This window comes from Rhinopithecus roxellana, chromosome 11, assembly GCF_007565055.1.
Source record: "Rhinopithecus roxellana isolate Shanxi Qingling chromosome 11, ASM756505v1, whole genome shotgun sequence".
In the NCBI taxonomy this organism is placed as follows: Eukaryota; Metazoa; Chordata; class Mammalia; order Primates; family Cercopithecidae; genus Rhinopithecus; species Rhinopithecus roxellana.
This window is the reverse complement of record NC_044559.1, coordinates 91,886,494-91,909,708: the sequence shown is the minus strand read 5'-3', so window position 1 is coordinate 91,909,708 and position 23,215 is coordinate 91,886,494. Positions and strand designations below refer to the sequence as shown.

Here is a 23,215-nt window from a genome sequence, read left to right as displayed (position 1 = left end):
AGTTGGGAGTGCGGGAGCCTGATCTTAGCTCACTGCAGCCTGACCCCCCAGCTCACATGATCCTCCCCCCTCAGCCTTCCAAATAGCTGGGACCACATGGGCACCACATGCCCGCCTAATTTTTGTTTTTTGTAGAAATGGGATTATGCCTGTTCCCAGGCTGATCTTGAACTTCAGGGCTCAGTAGTCTCTCTGCCTCCACCTCCCGAAGTGCTGGGATTACAGGCGTGAGCCACCAGCCCAGCCCTGCTTTAAATTAAAGTGTATTCACTTGATATTAGTACAGCCACTTCGGTGGGTTTTTGCTTACTATTTAAATGTGTATCTTTGTATCCTTTTACTTTCAATCTGTTCATTTTAATTTAAAATGTTTATCTTTAGATAGCACATTGGGATCATATTTTCTTTTTTAATCCTTTCAGCCAGTCGGCTTTTCTTTTTTGTGAGACAGAGTTTTGCTCGCACCCAGGCTGGAGTGCAATGGTGTGATCTCAGCTCACTGCAACCGCTGCCTCCTGGTTCAAGCGATTTCTAGCCTCAGCCTCCTGAGTAGTTGGGATTACAGGCGCCTGAAACCGTGCGTGACTAATTTTCTATTTTTAATAGAGACGGGGTTTTCTTCATGTTGGTCAGGCTGGTCTTGAACTCCTGACCTCAGGTGATCCCCACCTCAGCCTCCCAAAGTGCTGGGATTACAGGCATAAGCCACCGCACCCGGCCAAGTGGTGGATTTTTTTTCTCAGAAAATCTATTCCATTCTTTTTCCAGAAACCAAGTTTATACAACTAAAATAATATTTATACTCCAATTTTTTTGTTCTGAGGTCTTATTGAGTTTTAATAGAATTTCATCTTTACATGTTTAGAAAATTAGAAAATATAGATAAACATAACTAAGTAAATAATAACATCTTTTCCTTCTGTTCAAAGTTCATTACTATTAGCCAAGTGCAGTGCCTCACACTTGTAATCCCAGCATTTTGGGAGACAGAGGCGGATGGATCACTTGACCTAGGAGTTCCACATCAGCCTGGGCAACATGGCAAAACCCGGTCTCTAAAAAAAAATACAAAAATTAGCTAGGTGTGGTTGCTTGTGCCTGCAGTCCTAGCTACTGGCAAGGCTGAGGTTGAGAACCACCTGAACCCGGTAAGTCAAGGCTGCAGTGGTGCAGCCTCTGTCCCCCAGGCTGGAGTGCAGAGGTGCAATCTCGGCTCACTGCAATCTCCACCTCCTAGGTTCAAGCAATCCTCCTGCCTCAGCCTCCCAAGTAGCCGGGATTACAGGTGCGCACCACCACACCAGGTTAATTTTTGTATTTTTAGTAGAAAAGGGGCCTCACCATGTTGGCCAGGCTGATCTTGAACTCCTGACCTCAAATAATCCACCTGCCTCGGCCTCCCAAAGTGCTGGGATTACAGGCGTGACCACCATCCCTTTTCCTTCTTAGAGGCAGGATCTCACACTTTGTCGCCCAGCTGGAGTGCAGTGGCATGATCTCAGCTCACTGTAGCATTGACCTCCCAGGCTGAGGTGATTCCTCTGCCTCAGCCTCCTGAGCAGCTGAGCCACAGGTGCACCACCACACCTGCTAATTGTTAATTTTTTTTTTTTAGAGATGGGGTCTTGCATATGTTGCCCAGTCTGGCAACATGGGATCCTCCAACTCCTGGCTTTGAAGGATCCTCCCACTTCGGCCTCCCAAGCCTGAAATTACAGACGTGAGCCACCATGCCCAGCCTATATTGTTTCATAGTTCTTCAATGTCGTTTTGTGGTCGCTGGAGGTCTGTTCCTTCTTGGATTCCCTGCACAGTGCTTCCACAGCTGCTCCACGTAATCTGCCCAAGACTTCTGCTGCATTCAGTTGAACACACAGGAGAAAACTCTTCACTCCCCAGCCGACCACACAAAGATCCGTTCTCATCCCCAGGGCAGCTGGTCGCGCCACTCGACCCCGCGCCCTGGATAGCTCCAGTTGGTGTGAGCGCGACCAGCCGCCGCGTGATTAGAGCGCTCGGGGCCGGGCAGTCTCCCGTGGGAGTGGGGGCGTGGTGAGTGCGTACGGAAATCCCGCCTTCCAGCGCCCGCGCTTGACCCTGGCCTCAGTGAGCTCCAAGTAGGAAGACAAGCTGGATTGCAGGAAGCGGGAGAGTCGGGAGGACGGCGAAGCGCTCCTCTTCACCATTGGCTGCGCCCGCGGAGCAGCCTCGTGGCGATTGGCCGTACGCGGGGATGCGCGGTATTCTCGCATGGGCCCGCCCCTAGGGCAGTTAGAGGCGCCGGGGTGGTGGGCTGAGCCAGCGGCTGCCGGGAGGCCATGTCCGCAGGCCGGCGGGGCTACGCGGCCCGGCCCTGCTTGTCAGGGCCTGGCCTGGGGCACCGGGGCGGCCGGCGGCGGAGGCGGTGCGGGCGCGGGGCTGGCGGGCGGCGGAGCCTGGGAGGCAGGCGTGGGCGCGGCGGCCGCACCCGGGCCTGCGCGGATAGTCTGCGGGGCGGTCTCGGGCCTCTCTCCATCTCTTAAGTGGTGGTGGCTGTGGGTCTTTCTGCAGGCGATCCTTTTGAGTAATTTGTTTCACGGACGCGCCGTGCTGTGGGGTAAAGCAGCAGTATGCTGCTTTCATCTGTCCGTGAAAACGGTGGGTTTCCTGTCGTGTGTGTGTACCTTGTGCATTTGAGGGCAGATGATATTGTGACTTGGCCTCCCGTGACCGTCCATTCTCAAGGTCTCGCCAGCGTGGTGCAGAAACCCGGCACACCGTGCTTACCTTGGAAGGAGGCTTTCCCTTCCCCACCTCCCTTTCCCCTCCATCTCTTCCCTGTTTCCCCCTCTCCCCCTCACTCCCTCCCGTCCCCCAGCTGTTCTCTCCCCTCTTGCTGTTCTCTCTCGCTCTCTCTTTTTTCTGCATTAAACATTTCGGGAGTGTCTTTGTAAATTATTAACAAGCGTTAGGTCTTAAACATGTGTGTTTACTTGCAGGCTTGAGAACTGGGAGGAGGCTGGAGAAAAGATGCCCTCTGAATCTTTGTGTTTGGCTGCCCAGGCTCGCCTTGACTCCAAATGGTTGAAAACAGATACACAGGTGGGATTTGACATGTCTTTTTCTTGGTGTTTCTGTTTCCATGTTTAAATTTCTCGTGTAAGGCTTTTTTATTTTAGGGTATGTAAGGGGAAGTTAGTTGTATCTTGCTATGTTAGAGGAGCAGGTTTATTTCCTATAACTTAAAATGTAGCAGTCTTGGCCGGGCGCGGTGGCTCACGCCTGTAATCCCAGCACTCTGGGAGGCGAGGCGGGTGGATCACGAGGTGAGGACATGGAGACCATCCTGGCTAACAGGGTGAAACCCCGTCTCTACTAAAAATACAAAAAAATTAGCCGGGCGTAGTAGTGGGCGCCTGCAGTCCCAGCTACTCCGGAGGCAGAGGCAGGAGAATGGCGTGAACACGGGAGGCGGCGGAGCTTGCAGTGAGCCGAGATCTCACCACTGCACTCCAGCCTGGGCGACAGAGCGAGACTCCGTCTAAAAAAAAAAAAAAAAAAAGTAGCAGTCTTTATGGCTGTTTTTGTAGATTGTGCACGGCTGCCTTTTAATTAGTTTCTTGCAAGTGCACTACACTTGAGATCTATTAATAGGCAAAATTTTTTTCCTATTTATTATTACTGGATAAGAAATCTGCCACACTCCTAAGCATACCATGGTGACTGTTATTTGTTATTGATAGTATTTGAGCTGTTTAGTTAACTGTGGAGGGGAAAATTGGAGAAGTCAGTTGCAGTAATTATGGCCGATAGAAACTCACTCATTTTATGAGGTCTTGTGTTTGTGTTTCTGGAGAGACAAGAGTTAGTTCAGTCGAGCTGTTTGTTTTGTATTTGTAACCAATACAAGGACTAAGGACAATTGTGTTGAAACTGAGGTCATGATGTTAGGGTCTTGAGGGCTGAAGGTTCCAAATGGATGGTATATATAGAATTCTACCTGACTTGAAAGTTTCCCTTTCTGGACCTCTGGATGTTGAGGCTGACAGTGTCCATGTGACAGTGCCTTCCGTGACAGGAATCAGCAACCTTTTTTTTTTTTTTTTTGCACGTGTCAATAATTCATTATACTTTTAAAACTTTTAACCTCTTCCTCCTAGTCCTCAAATACTGATTTGTTAATAAATTAAAACTTTCCCGAAGTGTTTTCTGTGAAAGAATAATTGCAAAAGATACTCAAAGAAAAGTTAAGCACATGGAAAAATCCAAAGTATATGTTTTATTCATTACATTTGATGAATTTTTTTGTTGTAGTTTTTTCCTTTCGAGACGGAGTCTTGCTCTGTCGCTCAGGCTGGAGTGCAGTGGCTTGATCCTGGCTCACTGCAACCTCTGCCTCTTGGGTTCAAGCAGTTCTCTGCCTCAGCTTCCTGAGTAGTTGGGATTACAGGCACCCTCCACCTCGCCCAGCTAATTTTTTTTTTTTTTTTTGAGGTGGAGTCTCGCTCTGTCGCCCAGGCTGGAGTGCAGTGGCACGATCTCAGCTCACTGCAAGCTCCGCCTCCCGGGTCCACGCCATTCTCCTGCCTCAGCCCCCCAAGTAGCTGGGACTATAGGCGCCTGCCACCACACATGGCTAATTTTTTGTATTTTTAGTAGAGACGGGGTTTCACCGTGTTAGCCAGGATGGTCTCGATCTCCTGACCTCGTGATCCACCTGCCTCGGCCTCCCAAAGTGCTGGGAGTGTGAGCCACCGTGCCTGTCCCTAATTTTTGTATTTTTAGTAGAGACGGACTTTCACCATATTGGCCAGGGTGGTCTTGAACTCCTGACCTCGTGATCCGCCCACCTCGGCCACCCGAAGTGCTAGGATTACAGACAAAAGTCCATCCATTTGGTGTCAGAAGTGTTGTAAACAGAGGAACTGTTTTCTTAGAGATTTTTAGATACTCATTATTTGTAATCTGGATGGGATATCATGTCTTCCACCGATTTAGATACATTTTTCTAATTATGTTGTTTAGACGGTTAGTAACAGCCTTGTGTGATGGAACGTGTTTACACGTCAAGATTAAGGTTACTTCTCTCTTCTCTTGGCTTACTATGTAAGGAGCTTCATGACAGTTGTTTTGACGGAAACTTCACATTGTCAGTGGCCTAAAGTCATTGTTCTCAGCTTTTCCTTTGTGTCCCAGTGCTCTTGTTATGCTCTCAGTGATAGCGCCCCTGCATAGCAGTGCTTCTCAGTTGGCAGTGGAGTAGGGCCTCGTAAGGAGTTAAAAGATTTTTGATTTATGCTCCTGTTCTACACCCTCCCTTTCCCCATGGATACACAAGCATTGGGCCACACTGGATAAAGCAATTGGTGTGAAATTGAAGTAGGTGAATATCAAAGACTAAGTTTCTCAGTTGTGAAATCTACTAGGAAGTTAATGAAACATCATTTTGGAAGACATGCTTTAAGTAATTTGATATATTGGTTTCTTTTTTTTTATGAGACGGAGTCTCACTCTGTCACCCAGGCTGGAGTGCGGTGGCGCAGTCTCAGCTCATTGCAAGCTCCGCCTCCCAGGTTCACACCACTGTCCTGCCTCAGCCTCCTGAGTGCCTGGGACTGCAGGCGCCCTGCCACCACGCCCAGCTAATTTTTTGTATTTTTAGTAGAGATGGGGTTTCACTGTGTTAGCCAGGATAGTCTCGATCTCCTGACCTCATGATCCGCCCACCTCAGCTGCCCAAAGTGCTGGGATTACAGGCGCGAGCCACCGCGCCCGGCCGATATATTGGTTTCTTTATGAAAATTGTACTGGATCTGTAATAGATATAATTGATGTATTTTAAGTTGTCAAACATTCAGTTAATGATGTGTGTAGTAACTTTTCGGGGAGGGACATTTGCAGAAACTGACTAATGGTATGACATTCTGAAAAGCGGTTACAGATTAAAAATTTTTTATTTTTGCAGATGATAGTGTCGAACACAGTGGAACAAAGAAAGAAGATCTGGATGACAAAGAAAAATGAAGAAGAAACTCCTGCACCTGTGTACAGCGCCAAGTCAATTCTGGACAGTTGGTTATGGGGCAAGCAACCAGATAATCTTCTGCGTTTTGACACTTAGGAAAGCTTAATCTGACGCTCCTTATCTAAATAACTTGGATGGATTATTAGTATTTATGGTAACAATTTTTTTGTTTTGTTTTTTTTGAGGCGGAGTCTAACTCTGTCGCCCAGGCTGGAGTGCAGTGGCGTAATCTCGGCTCACTAAAAGCTCCATCTCCCGGGTTCAAGGGATTCTCCTCCCTCAGCCTCCCGAGTAGCTGGGACTACAGGTACCTGCCACCACGCCTGGCTTTTTTTTTGTATTTTTAGTAGAGATGGGGTTTCACCATGTTAGCCAGGATGGTCTCGATCTCCTGACCTCGTGATCTGCCTGCCTAGGCCTCCCAAAGTGCTGGGATTACAAGCGTGAGCCACTGCGCCCGGCCTGGTAACAATTTTTAAAAATGTAGTTTAAAAAAATTAAATATTGTGGTAAAATATACATACCGTAAAACTTACCGTTTTAAACATTTTTATGTATACAGTTCATTGGCATTAGGTATATTCACATTGTTCCCCAGCCATCACCACCATCCATCTCTAGAACTTTTGCATTTTCTCGGACTGAAACTCTGTATCCATGAAACACTAACTCCTTGCTGCCCCCAAGCAAACGCCATTCTACTTTTGTCTCAGAATTTGATTACTCAAGGTGTCTCCTATAAGGGGAATCATCCACTATTTGTCCTGTTGTGACTGGGTTCTTGAACTTCTTAGGTCTTTGGGGTTCATCCGCATGTGTCAAAATTTTCTTCCTTTTAAAGGCCCAATAGTAGCCCATTACATATGTAAGCCACATTTTATCCCTTCGTCAGTGGCCACTCAGGTTGCTTTCATCTCCTGACTGTTGTGAGTAATTGGTTTAATGCTGCTACGAACATTGGTTTACAAGTGTCTTCTTGAGTCTCTGCTTTTAATTCTTTGTGTCTATACCTAGGAGTGGATTGGATCAATAATGTGGTAGGCTTTTTGTTGTGGTTTTTTTTTTTTTGAGACTGAGTCTCGCTTTGTCGCCCAGGCTGGAGTGCAGTGGTGCAATCTTGGCTCACTGCAAGCTCTGCCTCCTGGGTTCATGTAATTCTCCTGCCTCAGCCTCCCGAGTAGCTGGGACTACAGGTGCCCACCACCACACTCGGCTAATTTTTTGTATTTTTAGTAGAGACGGAGCTTCACCGTGTTAGCCAGGAGAGTCTTGATCTCCTGACCTTGTGAGCCACCACACCTGGCCCAGTATACATCTTTAACTTGTGACTGTCCACTTTCTTTTTTTTTTTTTTTTTGAGATGGAATCTTGCTCTGTCGCCCAGGCTGGAGTGCAGTGACGCAATCTCAGCTCAGTGCAAGCTCCGCCTCCCAGGTTCATGCCATTCTCCTGCCTCAGCCTCCTGAGTAGCTGGGACTACAGGCGCCCGCCACCACGCCCTGCCAATGTTTTTGTATTTTTAGTAGAGATGGGGTTTTACCATGCCAGCCAGGATGGTCTCGATCTCCTGACCTCGTAATCTGCGCACTTCGACCACCCAAAGTGCCAGGACCACAGACGTGAGCCACAGTGCCCGGCCCACTGTCCACTTTCAAATGGTATTACACTGCCTGAGCCGCGGGGCAGTGCTCTGACCACAGGTTCCTGCTTCTGACCTGTTCTTGGTTGGTTGTGTTGCTGTATCATATGTCCAAGTGAAACATGGTATAAACCCCACAGTATGCTGTTTTTGTTTTTGCTTTAAATAGGCAATTACATTTTTTCTCCTCAAATTCGAAAAGAGAAAAAAAAGTCTGGTTTTTTTGAGACAGAGTTTTGCTCTTGTTGCCCAGGCTAGAGTGCAATGACACGATCTCAGCTCACTGTAACCTCCGCCTCCCGGGTTCAAGTGATTCTCTTGCCTCAGCCTCCCTCATAGCTAGAATTACAGGCATGCACCACCACACCCAGCTAATGTTTTTGTATTTTTAGTAGAGACAGGGTTTCACCATGTTGGTCAGGCTGGCCTTGAACTCCTGACCTTAGGTGATCCAGCTGCCTCCACCTCCCAAAGTGCTGGGATTATAGGCATGAGCCAGCGCGCCCGGCCTCTTTTTTTTTTTGGAGATGGAGTTTTGCTCTTGTTGCTCAGGCTCCAGGCTGGAGTGCAATGGCATGATCTTGGCTCACTGCAACTTCCACCTCCTGGGTTCAAGCGATTCTCCTGGCTCAGCTGGGATTACAGGCATGCGCCACCAAGCCTGTCCAATTTTGTATTTTTTGCGTAGAGACAGGGTTTCATCACGTTGGTCGGGCTGGTCTCGAACTCCTGACCTCAGATGGTCCACCCACCTCAGCCTCCCGAGGAGCCACTGCGACTGACCAAAAGTATTTTATGTTAACCTACATGTTTACCATTTTGGGCCCATAAGGTTTTGTTTATATCCCAGCTGCCTTCTGGTATCATTTCCTTCAGTTTGGAGATACCCCTTTACCATTTCTAGATCTGCTGGCAGAGAAGCTTTTCAGTCTGTCAGGGTATCAATTTTGGCTTTATCTCTGACTGGGGCAGGAGAATAGCATGAACCTGGGAGGCGGAGCTTGCGGTGAGCAGAAATCGCACCTCTGCACTCCAGCCCGGTGACTTTTGTTTCCTTCCAGATCCCAAGTATTTCTTCACTTCTATATAGCTGTTTGCGTTTATTTTTGATTAACCATGAAAAAAAAGTTAATGTGTTTTTACTAGGAATGAATATCTTTTCTCCTTTAGCCAAATGTTGTCTGCCAGCCTGTTGTTGCTTCAGCTGTGGGACAGCGGGGCACAGGAGACTGACAATGAGCGTTCTGCCCAGGGCACCAGCGCCCCGCTTTTGCCCTTGCTGCTTTTTAAGCAAGACCAGCGTGCGTGTCCATGGCAGTGTTTTTCTCTGGTGTGTGTGTGTTTGGTGGAAATAGCAGCGAGTCAGATGAGACAGGTGCGGTCACTTGTTTGTGGAGAAGACTCGAATCAGTGAGCACCGACTTCCTTGTCAGCACAGAACCAAGCTTGAAACATGCACTTTTAAATCAATACCAGAAAAGAACAATGAAAACAGTGGCCTGCTTTCTTGGCCTTTCCTGTGTACTGGGCTCTGTGCAGGGCATGTCACCTGAGCTGTCCCTCTGTTGAGTACCAGCTCCCCACTTAACAGGTGTGGATGCCGCGCTCGGGGAGGAGCAGGTGTGCGGGGCCCTGGGCCTGAACCTCTAGGACTGTGGGTCCTCACAGGTCAAGTACAGGTTGGATTTTGCCAGTCTTTTCGGGAAAGTCTTAGGCATTCCAATATAATGCTTTGGTTTAATTTTTCTATTATTTGGCAGTCTTTAATAATCATCGGGCTCTTCTGCCTATAGAAGAATTAGAATTATGATTTAATTTGCAAGTGAAAGTAGGTGTTCTCCAGAGCAGGCAAGGTTTAGATTAAAGTAAAGGTTTTGGTTTTAGATTTCAAGGCCAGCTTGAGATGCTGTGCTGGGCTCCCTGAGAGGTGGTTCTGCCTTTCTCCAGGGGTCCTAGGCCTGTGGGGTGGTTTGGTTGTGTTAGTAATCTGTGTGGACTCAACTTAGCTGTGGTATCATAAATGTATACATGCACAGTCAATGTTGTGGACATGTATACAGCAAATTTCGACATTTGTACAGTCAGTTTATATGCTGCATAAATATATAGATGTGTAGTATAACTGTATCATCGACACGGTCATTTGATGGGCCACATGAGTAAATACCAAAACATAAAGAGTGGTTTTTATTTTATTAAGGGCTAATTGTGTTACTTTAATTTTTCCCTCCATTTCTGAATGTCTGTTTACTTTTCTTTCTAGCTTTTGTCTGGCCCCCTGAGCCCCAGCGAGAGTTTCCTGAGGTACCTCACCCTTCCACAAGACAACGAGCTTGCCATTGATCTGCAACAGACCACGGTTGTTGTCATGGGCCATTTAGACCGTCTGGCTACGCCCTGTTTGCCTCCACTGTGTAGCTCTCCGACGTCTCGTAAGGTGTGTGCAAGAACCACGTTCTCCATGTGTTTTGTAGCTAGTACCACTTCTAGGTTCTCATCCTGGGCCCGTGTGGAGACTTGCGTTTTCTGGTATTGATGGGGGAAGCTGGCTTGTGGTTTTAAACGTGTTTGCAGTTGAAGGTGTTACCCGTGTTGAGAGTGAGTGATGAGCAAGCTGAGGTTCACAGGCCTAGGGACCCAACCTGGGGGCCCAGGTTCCAGGTTCAGGTAGCACAGCCCCAGAGAGCTCCCCTTTATCCACAGCCCCAGGCTCTCCCACCTTCTACAGGGGGTTCCACAGCCTTCTTTATAGTCTGAACGCGGGCTGTCTTAGTATGTAATGCTGGTTATAGTAGTGACAGTATAATTCTATATTCTATCTGTTATGTAATAGTAATGGTAATAGTAGTGATTTGCGTGTATGGAGCACCTGTAGGGTGCAGGCCAGCTGAGGACCTCATGCATGCTGTTGTATCTCATTATGTCAATGAGAAAACTGCCTTTGGGAATGGTGGTGAACTTTGCCTGGGTATAACAGTAATGTTTTGAATCAACTTTTCTAACATTTTATTTCTAATATGAAGAGTATTTATTTTGTTTTACAGTCATTAAACAAAAGGAGGCCCCGTGCGGTGGCTCATGCCTGTAATCCCAGCACTTTGGGAGGCCGAGGTGGGCGGATCACAAGGTCAGGAGATCGAGACCATCCTGGCGAACACGGTGAAACCCCGTTTCTACTAAAAATACAAAAAATTAGCCGGGTGTGCTGGCGGGCGCCTGTAGTCCCAGCTACTCGGGAGGCTGAGGCAGGAGAATGGTGTGAACCTGGGAGGTGGAGGTTGCAGTGAGCCGAGATCCCGCCATTGCACTCCAACCTGGGCGACAGAGCCAGACTTTGTCTCAAAAAAAAAAAAAAAAAAAAAAAATACAGTCACATGGTTCAAAAATCAAACCTAGGCAGAGACACACTGTCGCTTCCCCTGCCCACCCCTTCTACCCAGTTTCCCACCTGCTCCCTCAACTTTTCAGTCTCCTCTGTAACCTCCTTGTTCTCTGGAATGAGTACCTAGTGGTAGCATGTTGCATTACTTGTGTTGCGTGTTTTTTACTAACCATATGTACTGGAGTACTTTATCAGAGTGTCGCTCTTTGTTTTTATAAAGCAACTTAGTATTCAGTGTGCCCATGTGTGTTTTGTGTACCTTTGTTTAGTGAGTCTCTTATTGGTGGATACTTGGGCTTATTGCCACAATGTTGCTATACAAATAGTGCTGAGGGTCTGGTGTGGTGACTCACGCCTGAAATCCCAGCACTTTGGGAGGCCGAGGTGGTTGGATCACCTGAGGTTGGGAGTTTTAGACCAGCCTGGCCAACTTGGAGAAACCCCATCTCTACTAAAAACTACAAAAATTAGCTGGGCATGGTGGCACATGCCTGTAATCCCAGCTACTCGGGAGGCTGAGGCAGGAGAATCACTTGAATCCGGGAGGGGGAGGTTGCAGTGAGCTGAGATGGCGCCACTGCACTCCAGCCTGGGCAACAAGAGTGAAACTCCTTCTCAAACAACAATAACAACAACAATAAAACAAACACAAATAGTGCTGCAGGGCCTGCCCTGGAACACGTGTGCTCCATGTGTGCACGTATGTGTGCCTGTGCCCATGCGCAGGTGGGGATGCACCTAGTGTGGGCTGGTTGTCACCAGGTTGCTCCTGCACAACTTGATTTCTCTCACCGCCAACATGGATGCTGGTCTCCCAGCCTTGCGTGTGGGCTTTTGGGATTTTGCCTCCCTAAAGCACAAAATGGTGACCCTGATGTAGTTTGAGCATTTTAAAGTCTATTAGTATTTAAGGGTCATTGATACTACTTTTTAATGGGCTCTGTTAAAATGAAATGCGATGGAAATGGAAAACTAACCTGTTCAGTCGCTTCATCATACCTATTAAATGAGGTAGTCCGGCGTGGTGCCAGCTATTTTGATGTTTTGAATCAGCATATTTTCTCTTTATTTGCTTTGTTTTTAGCTTATAATATCTCAGTGTTACTCCCAGTCTTTTTATTTTTTTCTTTTGCTGTTGTAAAAGAAAACGTTTACTTTCTTATCTTACAGGGATCATTGCAAGAGGTCACAGGTTGGGGGTTAACGGGATGGAAATACTATGCCAATGTGATTGGTCCGATCCAGTGCGAAGGCCTGGCCAACCTGGGAGTCACACAGTTTGCCTGTGCAGAGAAGCGCTTCCTGATTCTGTCACGCAATGGCCGTGTGCACACACAGGCCTACAATAGTGACACACTGGTGAGTGTTCTGGGCACTGTGCCTGCAGTGTTCCCTTTGGGGGCAGGGTCTGTACTGCAGATGCACAAGTTCTGGTCTTTCTTGAAGCCATTGGGTTTCTGAAGATTGATAAGCTTCTGTTTATTGTATATTATGCTTAATGGTCTCAACTGTAATATTGTCAAGATTTGGGTTGTGAAGGTTAGGAAGTCCTTACAGTGAAACTCATTGCTAATCATGAGATTCCCGTTTGTAAACTCATTTTCCATGTGTAAACTCATTTGACTTTGTGGCCAGGCAGGTGACCGATGAGGGAGTTGGGCCTCATGGGGATAGTGGCAAATTGGGACATGGCATGTTTTCATTAAAGCGAGGTGTTCCTCCCTGTCGGCTGCATGTCTCTGTGGCACGGGGCTAGCCTGCCCTGCCCCTGCGTCGGCTCTGGTCTTGCCGCAGAGCACTTGGAGGCTGCCCGCTGTTCTGTTGGTGCTGGGTGGGAAGGGCTGGAGAGCCGGCCCCGTGGCCTGCAGACACTTATGCCCCACTTCCAGTTAGAGCAGGCTTTGCTCGGGGATACATGATGAAGGAGAGCTGCGCTGATTTCATTTTCCTTGGACTGATGATGACTTTTCTTCCTATTTTTCTTTTTTTAGGCCCCCACAGCTTGTCCAAGGTCTTGCCTCCAGAAACATTGTAAAAATTGCTGCCCATTCTGATGGTCATCACTGCGTAGCCTTGGCTGCCACTGGAGAGGTGTACTCCCGGGCTTTGGGGACAGAGGACGGCTGGGCCATGGGAACACTGTGTATGTATCGCTCATTCCTGTAGAGGACACACTCTCCTTTTATGTTGCCATATCCTAGACAGGCTGGAGTGCAGAAGTATGTTCAGGTGTTTCCAGCTGCCTGGACGTGCAGCGCTGGGGTGGAGCGGGACACTAGGATATGCCCCCTCCTTGGTGATGGCTTAGGAGCTCTGCCCATGTGTGGAACGCAACGGGAATTGGCCTTTCTGCTCTTCTCCACCCCGTGCAGCCTTGGTCGCCTTCTCTCTACTCAAACTGTATCCCCACTCTGGAGTTTGCCAGAACAAATCCCACAGCACTGTTCCTTCATTCACAAACAGTTCACCCTGTCTCCCATAGGTAAGGTTGCCACCCTTTCCTTGAACCATTAGATTATTTTTACAGGAACAAAAGTCAGCAGTTTCTTCGTAATATTATCCTATTCGGTGGAACCTTTTATTGTGAAAGAACAGAAATAAAGTTGTTATAAATGCCAGGTTGTAAAAATTGGGAGGTCTGCCAGCCCCATGAGTGATGGGAACCGTCTTGTGCTTTGCTGTTGTGCGTGGAACTTTGGCATTAGGTTTAAATGAAGGATGTATGTACACACCAACCCAGCAAGCCCACTTCATGCGAGCCGGAGCCCTGAGCAGGGAGCGGACAGTGCAGAACTTGAAGTGAGCGTAGTCGTGACTGCCCTTGTATCCCTTGAGAGGAGCCTGGAGGGCATGGGCCATGCACACCACAGGGTGGAGTTGAGGGCATCATTGCTGACAGCATCCGCTGGGAAGATCCCAAACTGGGAGAAAAGCAGAGTGATGTGTGTCGTGCGGTGCATGTATGCCAAGCTCAGAGCAGCCCAACCCTGACAGTGTTGTAAGGGATTCAGACAAATGTAAAATGAGTGAAAAACAAAAGATTGATCTCCATGGAATTTATAGCTGTTACTCTCACTCTGGATCCTAAGGGCTGGGATTGACATGGGTACACGGGACTTGAAAGGCTTTGAGGTACAGGACAGGGTGGTATGTCTGCTTGTTTCCTTTAGGTATTTATTACTGACTTCGTATAAAATATTCCATAGTAAAACAATTCTCAGTGCAGAGTAAGTGCTAAGATGAGTAACTTATCCCTTATTCTAGGACTTCAAGGAAGGAAGAGAGATCAGTGCAGATGGCAGAAGCTGGAGATAACCTTTTGCGGAAGTTGAAACTTAAGCTGAATAAGGGAGAGGTTGTACTGGGGTAGAGTCATTGGACTGTCGCTGTGTGTGCCTGTGCCACTGTGTGTACTTTGCAAACTAGTAGGTCACAAAGTGAGTAAACCATGCCTTTGGAGAGGCCTGGCTTCTATAGATTCTCAAGAAAATGTCATCCATTGTAGGAACGTATTCTGGATCCTAAGAATAGGATATTTTGTTAACTTTGCCATTTTTTCAACTAGTAAGACTTCTCTACCCTAATCCCCACTGCCTCATACTTTTCATTTGTACAATACAGATTGCAGAGTGCTGGCTTCATTCCATCCACATTCATTTAACACATACATATAAATGTCAGTCAGCTTTGAGGCTTACGTACAACCAGATGACTGAGTTTCAGATGTAGAGTTGGATGGGTTTTGGCAAGTGCACTCGGCTGGGGAGTCACCACCATCAAGATATGGGGCGTGCCCGTCGCTTCCAGGGCCCTGTTTGTACCCTTTGAGTTGATCCCCACTTCCTCCCTCCAGTTCCTGACAACCTCTGAAATGCGCTCTGTTGTTACTATTTTGTCTTTCCATAATTGAATGTAAACAAAGCCATACAGTGTATGGTGTTTTGTTTCTGGCGTCTTTCACTTAGCATGATGTCCTGAGATCCAGCCACGTTGCTGGGTATATGGGTAATTCATTCCTTCTGTTGCAGATGGACCGTGGTTTTGGGCCATTGTGAAGAAAGCTGCAATGGACTTTATTGTACAAGTCTCTTTTTTTTTGAGATGGAATTTTGCTCCTGTTCCCCAAGTTGGAGTGCAATGGCGTGATCTCAGCTCACTGCAACCTCCGCCTCCCAGGTTCAAGCGATTCTCCTGCCTCAGCCTTCCAGTTAGCTGGGATTACAGGGGCCCGCCACCATTCCCAGCTAATTTTGTATTTTTAGTAGAGACGAGGTTTCACCACATTAGCTAGGCTGGTCTCAAACTCCTGACCTCAGGTGATCCGCCCACCACAGCCTCCCAAAGTGCTGGGATTACAGGTGTGAGCCACTGTGCCCAGCCTATTGTACAAGTCTTTCACACTGTTTTTGTAATTCTACTGGATACTGTGCTTGGCATCGGGTTCCAGCTTAACAAAAAGTCATGGAGGTGTTAGGTGTTCAAATTCTCTCTTCCTTATTTTATAAGGTACCTGGAAGGTGAAACTGGCCTGATGCTCTCATGGTCTCCATTTGGATAGTGAATTTCCTTTGCTAACACTAATAAGAAATAACACCAAGAAGAAGGGCATTCATGTTTGTTCCCTTTCTCCCCAAGGCCTCTGGAGGAGCCTTCTCTGGAAAGCAGGCCGGGAAGCACGGGGTGCATATCGCTTGCGGGAGCACTTCCAGCGCGGCCATCACTGTACACCGGGGGCCGCGGGAACTCCGGCTGGCTGGGCAGGGTACGTCTGCCCTGCGTGAGTGGGAGCATGCAGCAGGAGGTGGCCTTTCACAGGACTTAGGGACAGCCGTCCTATCTGTTTGAAGGCTCCAGTGAGAACGAGGCCATTCCAGTGCTGGTAGCTGGGCTTAAAGGACTGATGGTCATCGATGTGGCATGTGGGAGTGGGGACGCTCAAACCCTGGCTGTCACTGAGAACGGTACATAGAGCTCTCGCCACCCAAGACAGGGCCTCGAGGACACGCGTGGCAGCTTCCCTGGAGGAAGTAAGATGCGTACAGTGGGCCTCACGAGACAGCCCACCCTGTTGGGGCTCAGTGGCATTGGTGAAGACGCCCCGGTGGTTATATATGTATATATATATTTATATTATTTTCTTCCTTATGCTTGCTTTGAGTTTATTTTGCTGTTGTTTATCTAAGTAGCTGAGGTGGGAGCTTATTGATTTGACAGGGCTTGTTTGCCTGGGGCCTGTCAGCAGGTTACAGCTGCCGCCATTCCTGTGTGGGCATTTTATTTTTTAAGAATGAGAGTTGGAATGGAATGATTGACGCTCTGAATTGTCTCTGATTAGTATTATTACATTTCTTAATGTTCGGCCACTCTTGATTCCGTGTGGTACTTCCTGCTAAGTCTTTCCGTGTTCTATAGTCTGACGCTGCCGTATCTGCTTGCTTTGAATTTTGCTTTTGTGTTTGTGTTCCTAACTGAGATCATCCTCATCTTTTTTCAAGGGTATGTGATGAGGTTTGATGGTTAAAGTCACATTAATTTTTTAGAAACGACTCGTCTGTCAGTATTGTGGGGGTCTGTCCTTGGCATCTTGTGTGTCTCTGGCGTTGTGGAGTCTTTCTGTTAAATCAGCTGGGTACCTGTCAGCTTGCTTTCTCTCCTGCAGAAGTTGAATGGCAGTAGATAATTGAGTGACTTTTGGGCATTTCTTAGGTCAAAGATGAAATCATTTCAGATACTTCCCTGTATGCATAGGTCCCGCTGCCACTGCCGGGACAGACATTGTCAGAGCCATCTTGCTTCTGCTTCTGTGGGTCCTAGAGCAAAGGTGGCCTCCTCTGAAAGGCTCCTGCTGTCAAGCTTTCAATCTGACATCTTGTCATTTTAAAATATCTATCGATATCGAGTGAGTGATAGACCTTAAAATATCTCCTGGTTGAAAGTTTTGTGAGGTCTGAGCTGTGTTAGGAGATTAGCCTTGCATTCTTTAGTGTAGTTGCTACTTTAGTTGAAGTTTGTGATGATATGTTGAGTAAACTGCCTTGAACAGGCTGCGGACATTGTCTTCCTCACACTGGTGTTTCTTTGGTGCAGATCTTGTAGGGAAGTGTCCCTGCTGTGCTGTTATTTTCTGAGGCGACTCTTATGGTAGAAGTATCCTACCCTGCAGTCTGGCCTTGAGGGACAGTGGGAAATAGCCAGGTGGGCTACGTGAACAGCAGAATTTTCAGCACAGCGTGTGAAAGTGCACACTCTGATCTCTGTGTGCAGGTCTGCTGTGCTGCTTTCATTGACCACGTCATAGTGTGTCATCTCCAGTTTCCGGTTCGCTTGGGTTCGGCCTGCTTTTGCAGGTGGAGTTGTATTGGTGTGCAGGCCTGCCCACTCATTTATGTATTGTCTGTGGCTCCTTTCCTGTGACAGTGGCACAGCGGGGTCATTGGGACAGAAAGCCCACAGAGGCTAAAAATATTTACCATCTGATCGTTGAGGAAAATATTTGACTATCTTTAGTTATTACAAAATAGAACGTGGGAACCTGTGGAGCAATTTGATATCTTCTCTGATTTCTTTTTCCTGATCTTTTACAGTTTTCACCTTTATGTAATTTCACTGTTTTTTTTTTTGTTTTTTTTGTTTTTGGAAGACAGAGTTTCGCACTGTCACCCAGGCTGGAGTGCAGTGGTGCAGTCTTGGCTCACTGCAACCTCCACCTCCTGGGGTCAAGCAGTTCTCATGCCTCAGCTGGATTATGGATGTTCACCACCACGCCTGGCTGATTTCTGTATTTTCAGTACAGACAGGGTTTCGTCATGTTGCCCAGGCTGGTTCGAGCCCACTCGAACTCCTGGGCTCAAGTGATCTGCCGGCCTCGGCCTCCCAGAGTGCTGGGATTACAGGCGTGAGCCACCGTGCCCAGCCTAACAATTTTGTTTTTTAGCAATTCACTTTCATTAAGTTTTTGCAAAGTTTTCAGCTTATTTTTCACAGTAAAAATAAAAATATTTACTTTTGCAATTGTATTTTATCCCTTTATGTAATATTTAATCAACTTACATAATTATGCTGATATATGCAGTTGGGAACACGTACAGTGGTACGGCTGACCAGCGGTCAGCACGGTGGCAACAGAAGCAGGCAGGCAAATGGGAGGGTGGTCCGCAAGCGTCTGCAGTGTGCCGGGCCCCAGTTACTGTGTGTCACGGAGGCAGTGGGCCTTTGGTTCTGTGAAGCAGTGAACACTGAGCCCAGGCTAGTAAGAGTCAGGACTTGGTTTTTCATGTAATGAAAACAAAAAGAAAACTCCGCTTTCCTTTTCTTCTTGCTTCTGTATCAACCTCAGGTGTCACCTAGATTTCATTGCTCAGTAGCCTCCCTCGTAGTATTAACTGTGCATATGGGTGGTCTACATTAGTATTCGTTTTTCATTAGATTATTGTCAGTGATTTAAAATTTTTCATTAAAATGCACAGTTGTTGTTACTTAAATGCATTTGTATTTTTTAGGGCAAGTGTGGTCTTGGGGAGATGGTGACTATGGGAAATTGGGCAGAGGTGGTAGTGATGGCTGCAAAACCCCAAAGCTGATTGAAAAGCTTCAAGACTTGGATGTGGTCAGAGTCCGCTGTGGAAGTCAGTTTTCCATTGCTTTGACGAAAGATGGCCAAGTTTATTCATGTGGAAAAGGTGACAACCAGAGACTTGGACACGGACTAGAGGGACATGTTTGTTTTCCAAAACTCTTAGAAGGCTTGCGAGGTGAGTGCAAACAGAAACTGTTAAAACCCTTCAGGACGGTTTCTTTAGTAATGTTTTAAAGTTTGCAGTTTTGTGTTCGTGACCTGGCATTCCATGAATGGACTGTCATTAGAAACTTTGACTGCCGGCTTGGTACAGGGATTGATGCTAATTGGAAAGTGGGTGTGTCTCTATTGCAAATGACTTTGAATTATTCTTACCAAATTTAATTTAAACCCATTGAGTTTTACAAACATCGCCACTTTCTGTGGCAGGCACCCATTCATCACTCAGCAGGCTGGACTCGGGAAGGGTTCCCTCTGTGTGGTGAGGTCACCTGTACTTGTGCTGCAGACACACAGACTGTGAGGGTGCGTTATGCTGTGGGGCCACACTGGCAGGTGGGATTGGGTCCACTTGGGACGCTCTGATGTGAACTCGTCCTTGGTGGGTGATTGGTGCTTGCTCAGTTGCAAAGGTGTCCAGCGTGCATTGTGGTTGGAGGGAACAGATGGAAGCCGAGGTGTGTAGATATGAGTGCTGGCGCCTTCAGCGTGGGCTGCGGGTGCAGGCAGAGAGGATGAGGGCCTCCGCAAGAAGACCCTGAAATTCTTCTATGGCGTTCTTACTAGGGATGTTAAGCTGCTGGAAGTTGGGGTGGGGGCATCAAAACTGTGATGGTGGAGGGATTTTTCTAAGGTAAAACTGGACTTTTCTGTACCACTTGTCCTAGTGGTTGGGAGATAGTCTTCATCCTAGTTGAGAACTGGTGAAGGGCAGGCAAGCTGACAAGAAAGTAGGGAAGAAGGGAAAAAGCAGCGAGAGGTACATCAGATGGACTCTTTAGGGTTCTCTCTCTCCAGGGTGGGCGGCCTTTTTCTTAAAGGGCCGGATTGTATTTGAAGCAGGTGGACCTGGCTGTGTTCCAACACCAGCGTCTTCACAGAAGCAGGCCTTGGGCTGCGCTCTGTAGGGGGGCTGTAGTTCATTGGGTCCTCGTACTACACACATTCTTTGTGTGTTTGCTTCTTTACCAAGTGGGTTTGGAAGTGGGACTTTTAAGTGAGACTTGCCAGTTCCTTTCTCCATGAGTTTTATTTTAACGCATGTTAGTATCTTGATGACTGAGAGTTTTGTGTGCCCATACGGTATGTATTATGTTCTGAGCTTCTGAGATAAGTGGCAGAGTAATAAGTTTCCTCTGTGTCATTGAATGGTGTTTGAATTTCATGCGCCTTCTTGTTTATATTCCCCTCCATTAGGATAGGAAAGCTACGACGGTCATTAGATATAGAAATCGTTTACTTTGAAAGTATTTAAATTACTGTTGATAAACACGTTTTGTTGTTACTGATGTTAACTTATGGTAGGATCCTAGGATAGAATTGTTCCCCTTACTGCACTGTGGTTTTCAGCTGAATTATTTTATATGTTGACATTTCTGAGAAACACCCTTTGTGTTGGCCATGTTAGATTTACCAGGAAGGAAAAATAGAATATTTTGTGTTCCTGGTAAACACAAGAAGTGTTTAAATAGAAACAATGTTTTAAATATTTGATATCACCTAACTCTGAGACTAAAATAGATTTCCTCTTAGGAAGCCTTCCTCAGTGAAGAGTGTGCTGTGTACTGTTATATCTGAGATGGGAGAATATGATCTAATAGTTAACTAAAAGCACCTTGTTTCTCTCTGAATGAAAATCTGAATGAGGAGGAGAAAAAAGAACAGGTCCTTTTCATATCCTAGCATTACGATCTTTGTAGGCTGTGGGTCCTAACAAATTGTAGCTAACAAAATACAGGAGTTCTAATAACACACCCAAAGCAAATGAATTGTGCTTATATTAAAGCAACAGATTATCCTCAAGAAGTTAATATTAAAAGCTTTCTGACCTGAATGGCCTAGTGGAAATACCTATCTTTCTTGCAGCAGAAGTCCTAGGCTTGAAGCTGCATCTGCATCCCTCTTTCCTTGTAGGGAAGAAGGTGATTGATGTGGCTGCCGGCTCCACCCACTGCCTGGCTCTGACTGAGGACAGCGAGGTCCACAGCTCAGGGAGCAACGACCAGTGCCAGCACTTTGACACCTTGCGCGTGACCAAGCCAGAACCTGCGGCATTGCCGGGACTGGACACCAAACACATACTGGGAATTGCCTGTGGGCCTGCCCAGGTACTGAATATAGAGCTTGATTTGGTATTTTGGAGGATTTTGGTTTCCAGAAAAAAAAAAAAAAAAAAAAAATACAGTCACATGGTTCAAAAATCAAACCTAGGCAAGAGACACACTGTCGCTTCCCTGCCCCCCCTTCTACCCAGTTTCCCACCTGCTCCCTCAACTTTTCAGTCTCCTCTGTAACCTCCTTGTTCTCTGGAATGAGTACCTAGTTGGCATGTTGCATTACTTGTGTGCGTGTTTTTTACTAACCATATGTACTGGGTACTTTTCAGAGTGTCGCTCTTTGTTTTTATAAAGCACTTGTAGTCAGTGTGCCCATGTGTGTTTTGTGTACCTTTGTTTTGTGAGTCTCTTTTGGTGGATCTTGGGCTTATTGCCACAAAGTTGCTATACAAATAGTCTGAGGGTCTGGTGTGGTGACTCACGCCTGAAATCCCAGCACTTTGGGAGGCCGAGGGTTTGGATCACCTGAGGTTGGGAGTTTTGACCAGCCTGGCCAACTTGGAGAAACCCCATCTCTACTAAAAACTACAAAATTAGCTGGGCATGGTGGCACATGCCTGTAATCCCAGCTACTCGGGAGGCTGAGGCAGGAGAATCACTTGAATCCGGAGGGGGGAGGTTGCAGTGAGCTGAGATGGCGCCACTGCACTCCAGCCTGGGCCAAGAGTGAAACTCCTTCTCAAACAACAATAACAACAACAATAAACAAACACAAATAGTGCTGCAGGGCCTGCCCTGGAACACGTGTGCTCCATGTGTGCACGTATGTGTGCCTGTGCCCATGCGCAGGTGGGGATGCACCTAGTGTGGCTGGTTGTCACCAGGTTTGCTCCTGCACAACTTGATTTCTTCACCGCAACATGGATGCTGGTCTCCCAGCCTTGCGTGTGGGCTTTTTGGATTTTGCCTCCCTAAAGCACAAAATGGTGACCCTGATGTAGTTTGAGCATTTTAAGTCTATTGTATTTAAGGGTCATTGATACTACTTTTTATGGGCTCTGTTAAAATGAAATGCGATGGAAATGGAAAACTAACCTGTTCAGTCGCTTCATCATACCTATTAAGAGGTAGTCCGGCGTGTGCCAGCTATTTTGATGTTTGAATCAGCATATTTTCTCTTTATTTGCTTTGTTTAGCTTTAATATCTCAGTGTTACTCCAGTCTTTTATTTTTTTCTTTTGCTGTTGTTTGTAAAGAAAACTTTACTTTCTTATTTACAGGGATCATTGCAAGAGGTCACAGGTTGGGGGTTAACGGGATGGAAACTATGCCAATGTGATTGGTCCGATCCAGTGCGAAGGCCTGGCCAACCTGGGAGTCACACAGTTTGCCTGTGCAGAGAAGCCTTCCTGATTCTGTCACGCAATGGCCGTGTGCACACACAGCCTACATAGTGAGCACACTGGTGAGTGTTCGGGCACTGTGCCCAGTGTTCCCTTTTGGGCAGGTCTGTACTGCAGTGCACAAGTTCTGGTCTTTTTGAGCCATTGGGTTTCTGAAGTTGATAAGCTTCTGTTTATTGTATATTTGCTTAATGGTCTCAACTGTAATATTGTCAAGATTTGGGTTGTGAAGGTTAGGAAGTCCTTACAGTGAAACTCATTGCTAATCATGAGATTCCCGTTTGTAAACTCATTTTCCATGTGTAAACTCATTTGACTTTGTGGCCAGGCAGGTGACCGATGAGGGAGTTGGGCCTCATGGGGATAGTGGCAAATTGGGACATGGCATGTTTTCATTAAAGCGAGGTGTTCCTCCCTGTCGGCTGCATGTCTTGTGGCACGGGGCTAGCCTGCCTGCCCCTGCGTCGGCTCTGGTCTTGCCGCAGAGCACTTGGCTGTGCCCGCTGTTCTGTTGGTGCTGGGGGAAGGGCTGGAGAGCCGGCCCCGTGGCCTGCAGACACTTATGCCCCACTTCCAGTTAGAGCAGGCTTTGCTCGGGGATAATGATGAAGGAGAGCTGCGCTGATTTCATTTTCCTTGGACTGATGATGACTTTTCTTCCTATTTTTCTTTTTTAGGCCCCCACACTTGTCCAAGGTCTTGCCTCCAGAAACATTGTAAAAATTGCTGCCCATTCTGTGGTCATCACTGCGTAGCCTTGGCTGCCACTGGGAGGTGTACTCCCGGGCTTTGGGGACAGAGGACGGCTGGGCCATGGGAACACTGTGTATGTATCGCTCTTCCTGTAGAGGACACACTCCCTTTTTGTTGCCATATCCTAGACAGGCTGGAGTGCAGAAGTTGTTCAGGTGTTTCCAGCTGCCTGGACGTGCAGC

At 47.1% G+C, this 23,215-nt stretch overlaps 1 protein-coding gene across 1 annotated transcript; it reads left to right on the top strand.

The window, feature by feature from the left end:
• Nucleotides 1-2,411: 2,411 nt before the first annotated feature.
• Nucleotides 2,412-22,905, top strand: LOC104665236 (E3 ubiquitin-protein ligase HERC2-like). The gene is made up of 10 exons (XM_030940163.1): nucleotides 2,412-2,637; nucleotides 2,979-3,081; nucleotides 5,945-6,311; nucleotides 9,907-10,080; nucleotides 10,688-10,802; nucleotides 12,196-12,384; nucleotides 13,017-13,168; nucleotides 18,525-18,776; nucleotides 20,735-20,928; nucleotides 22,729-22,905. The coding sequence occupies exons 6-10, from the start codon at nucleotides 12,344-12,346 to the stop codon at nucleotides 22,903-22,905; spliced, it is 816 nt and encodes a 271-aa protein (XP_030796023.1). The 5' UTR covers nucleotides 2,412-2,637; nucleotides 2,979-3,081; nucleotides 5,945-6,311; nucleotides 9,907-10,080; nucleotides 10,688-10,802; nucleotides 12,196-12,343.
• Nucleotides 22,906-23,215: the final 310 nt, after the last annotated feature.

Excerpts from the sequence above, each read along its gene's own strand:
- LOC104665236 (XM_030940163.1), top strand. The coding sequence starts at position 12,344 with ATGGCCGTGTGCACACACAGGCCTACAATAGTGACACACTG. Across the intron at positions 18,777-20,734 it reads ACTCTTAGAAGGCTTGCGAG|GGAAGAAGGTGATTGATGTG; the intron begins GTGAGTGCAAAC and ends CTTTCCTTGTAG. Across the intron at positions 20,929-22,728 it reads TTGCCTGTGGGCCTGCCCAG|CCTGCCTGCCCCTGCGTCGG; the intron begins GTACTGAATATA and ends GCACGGGGCTAG.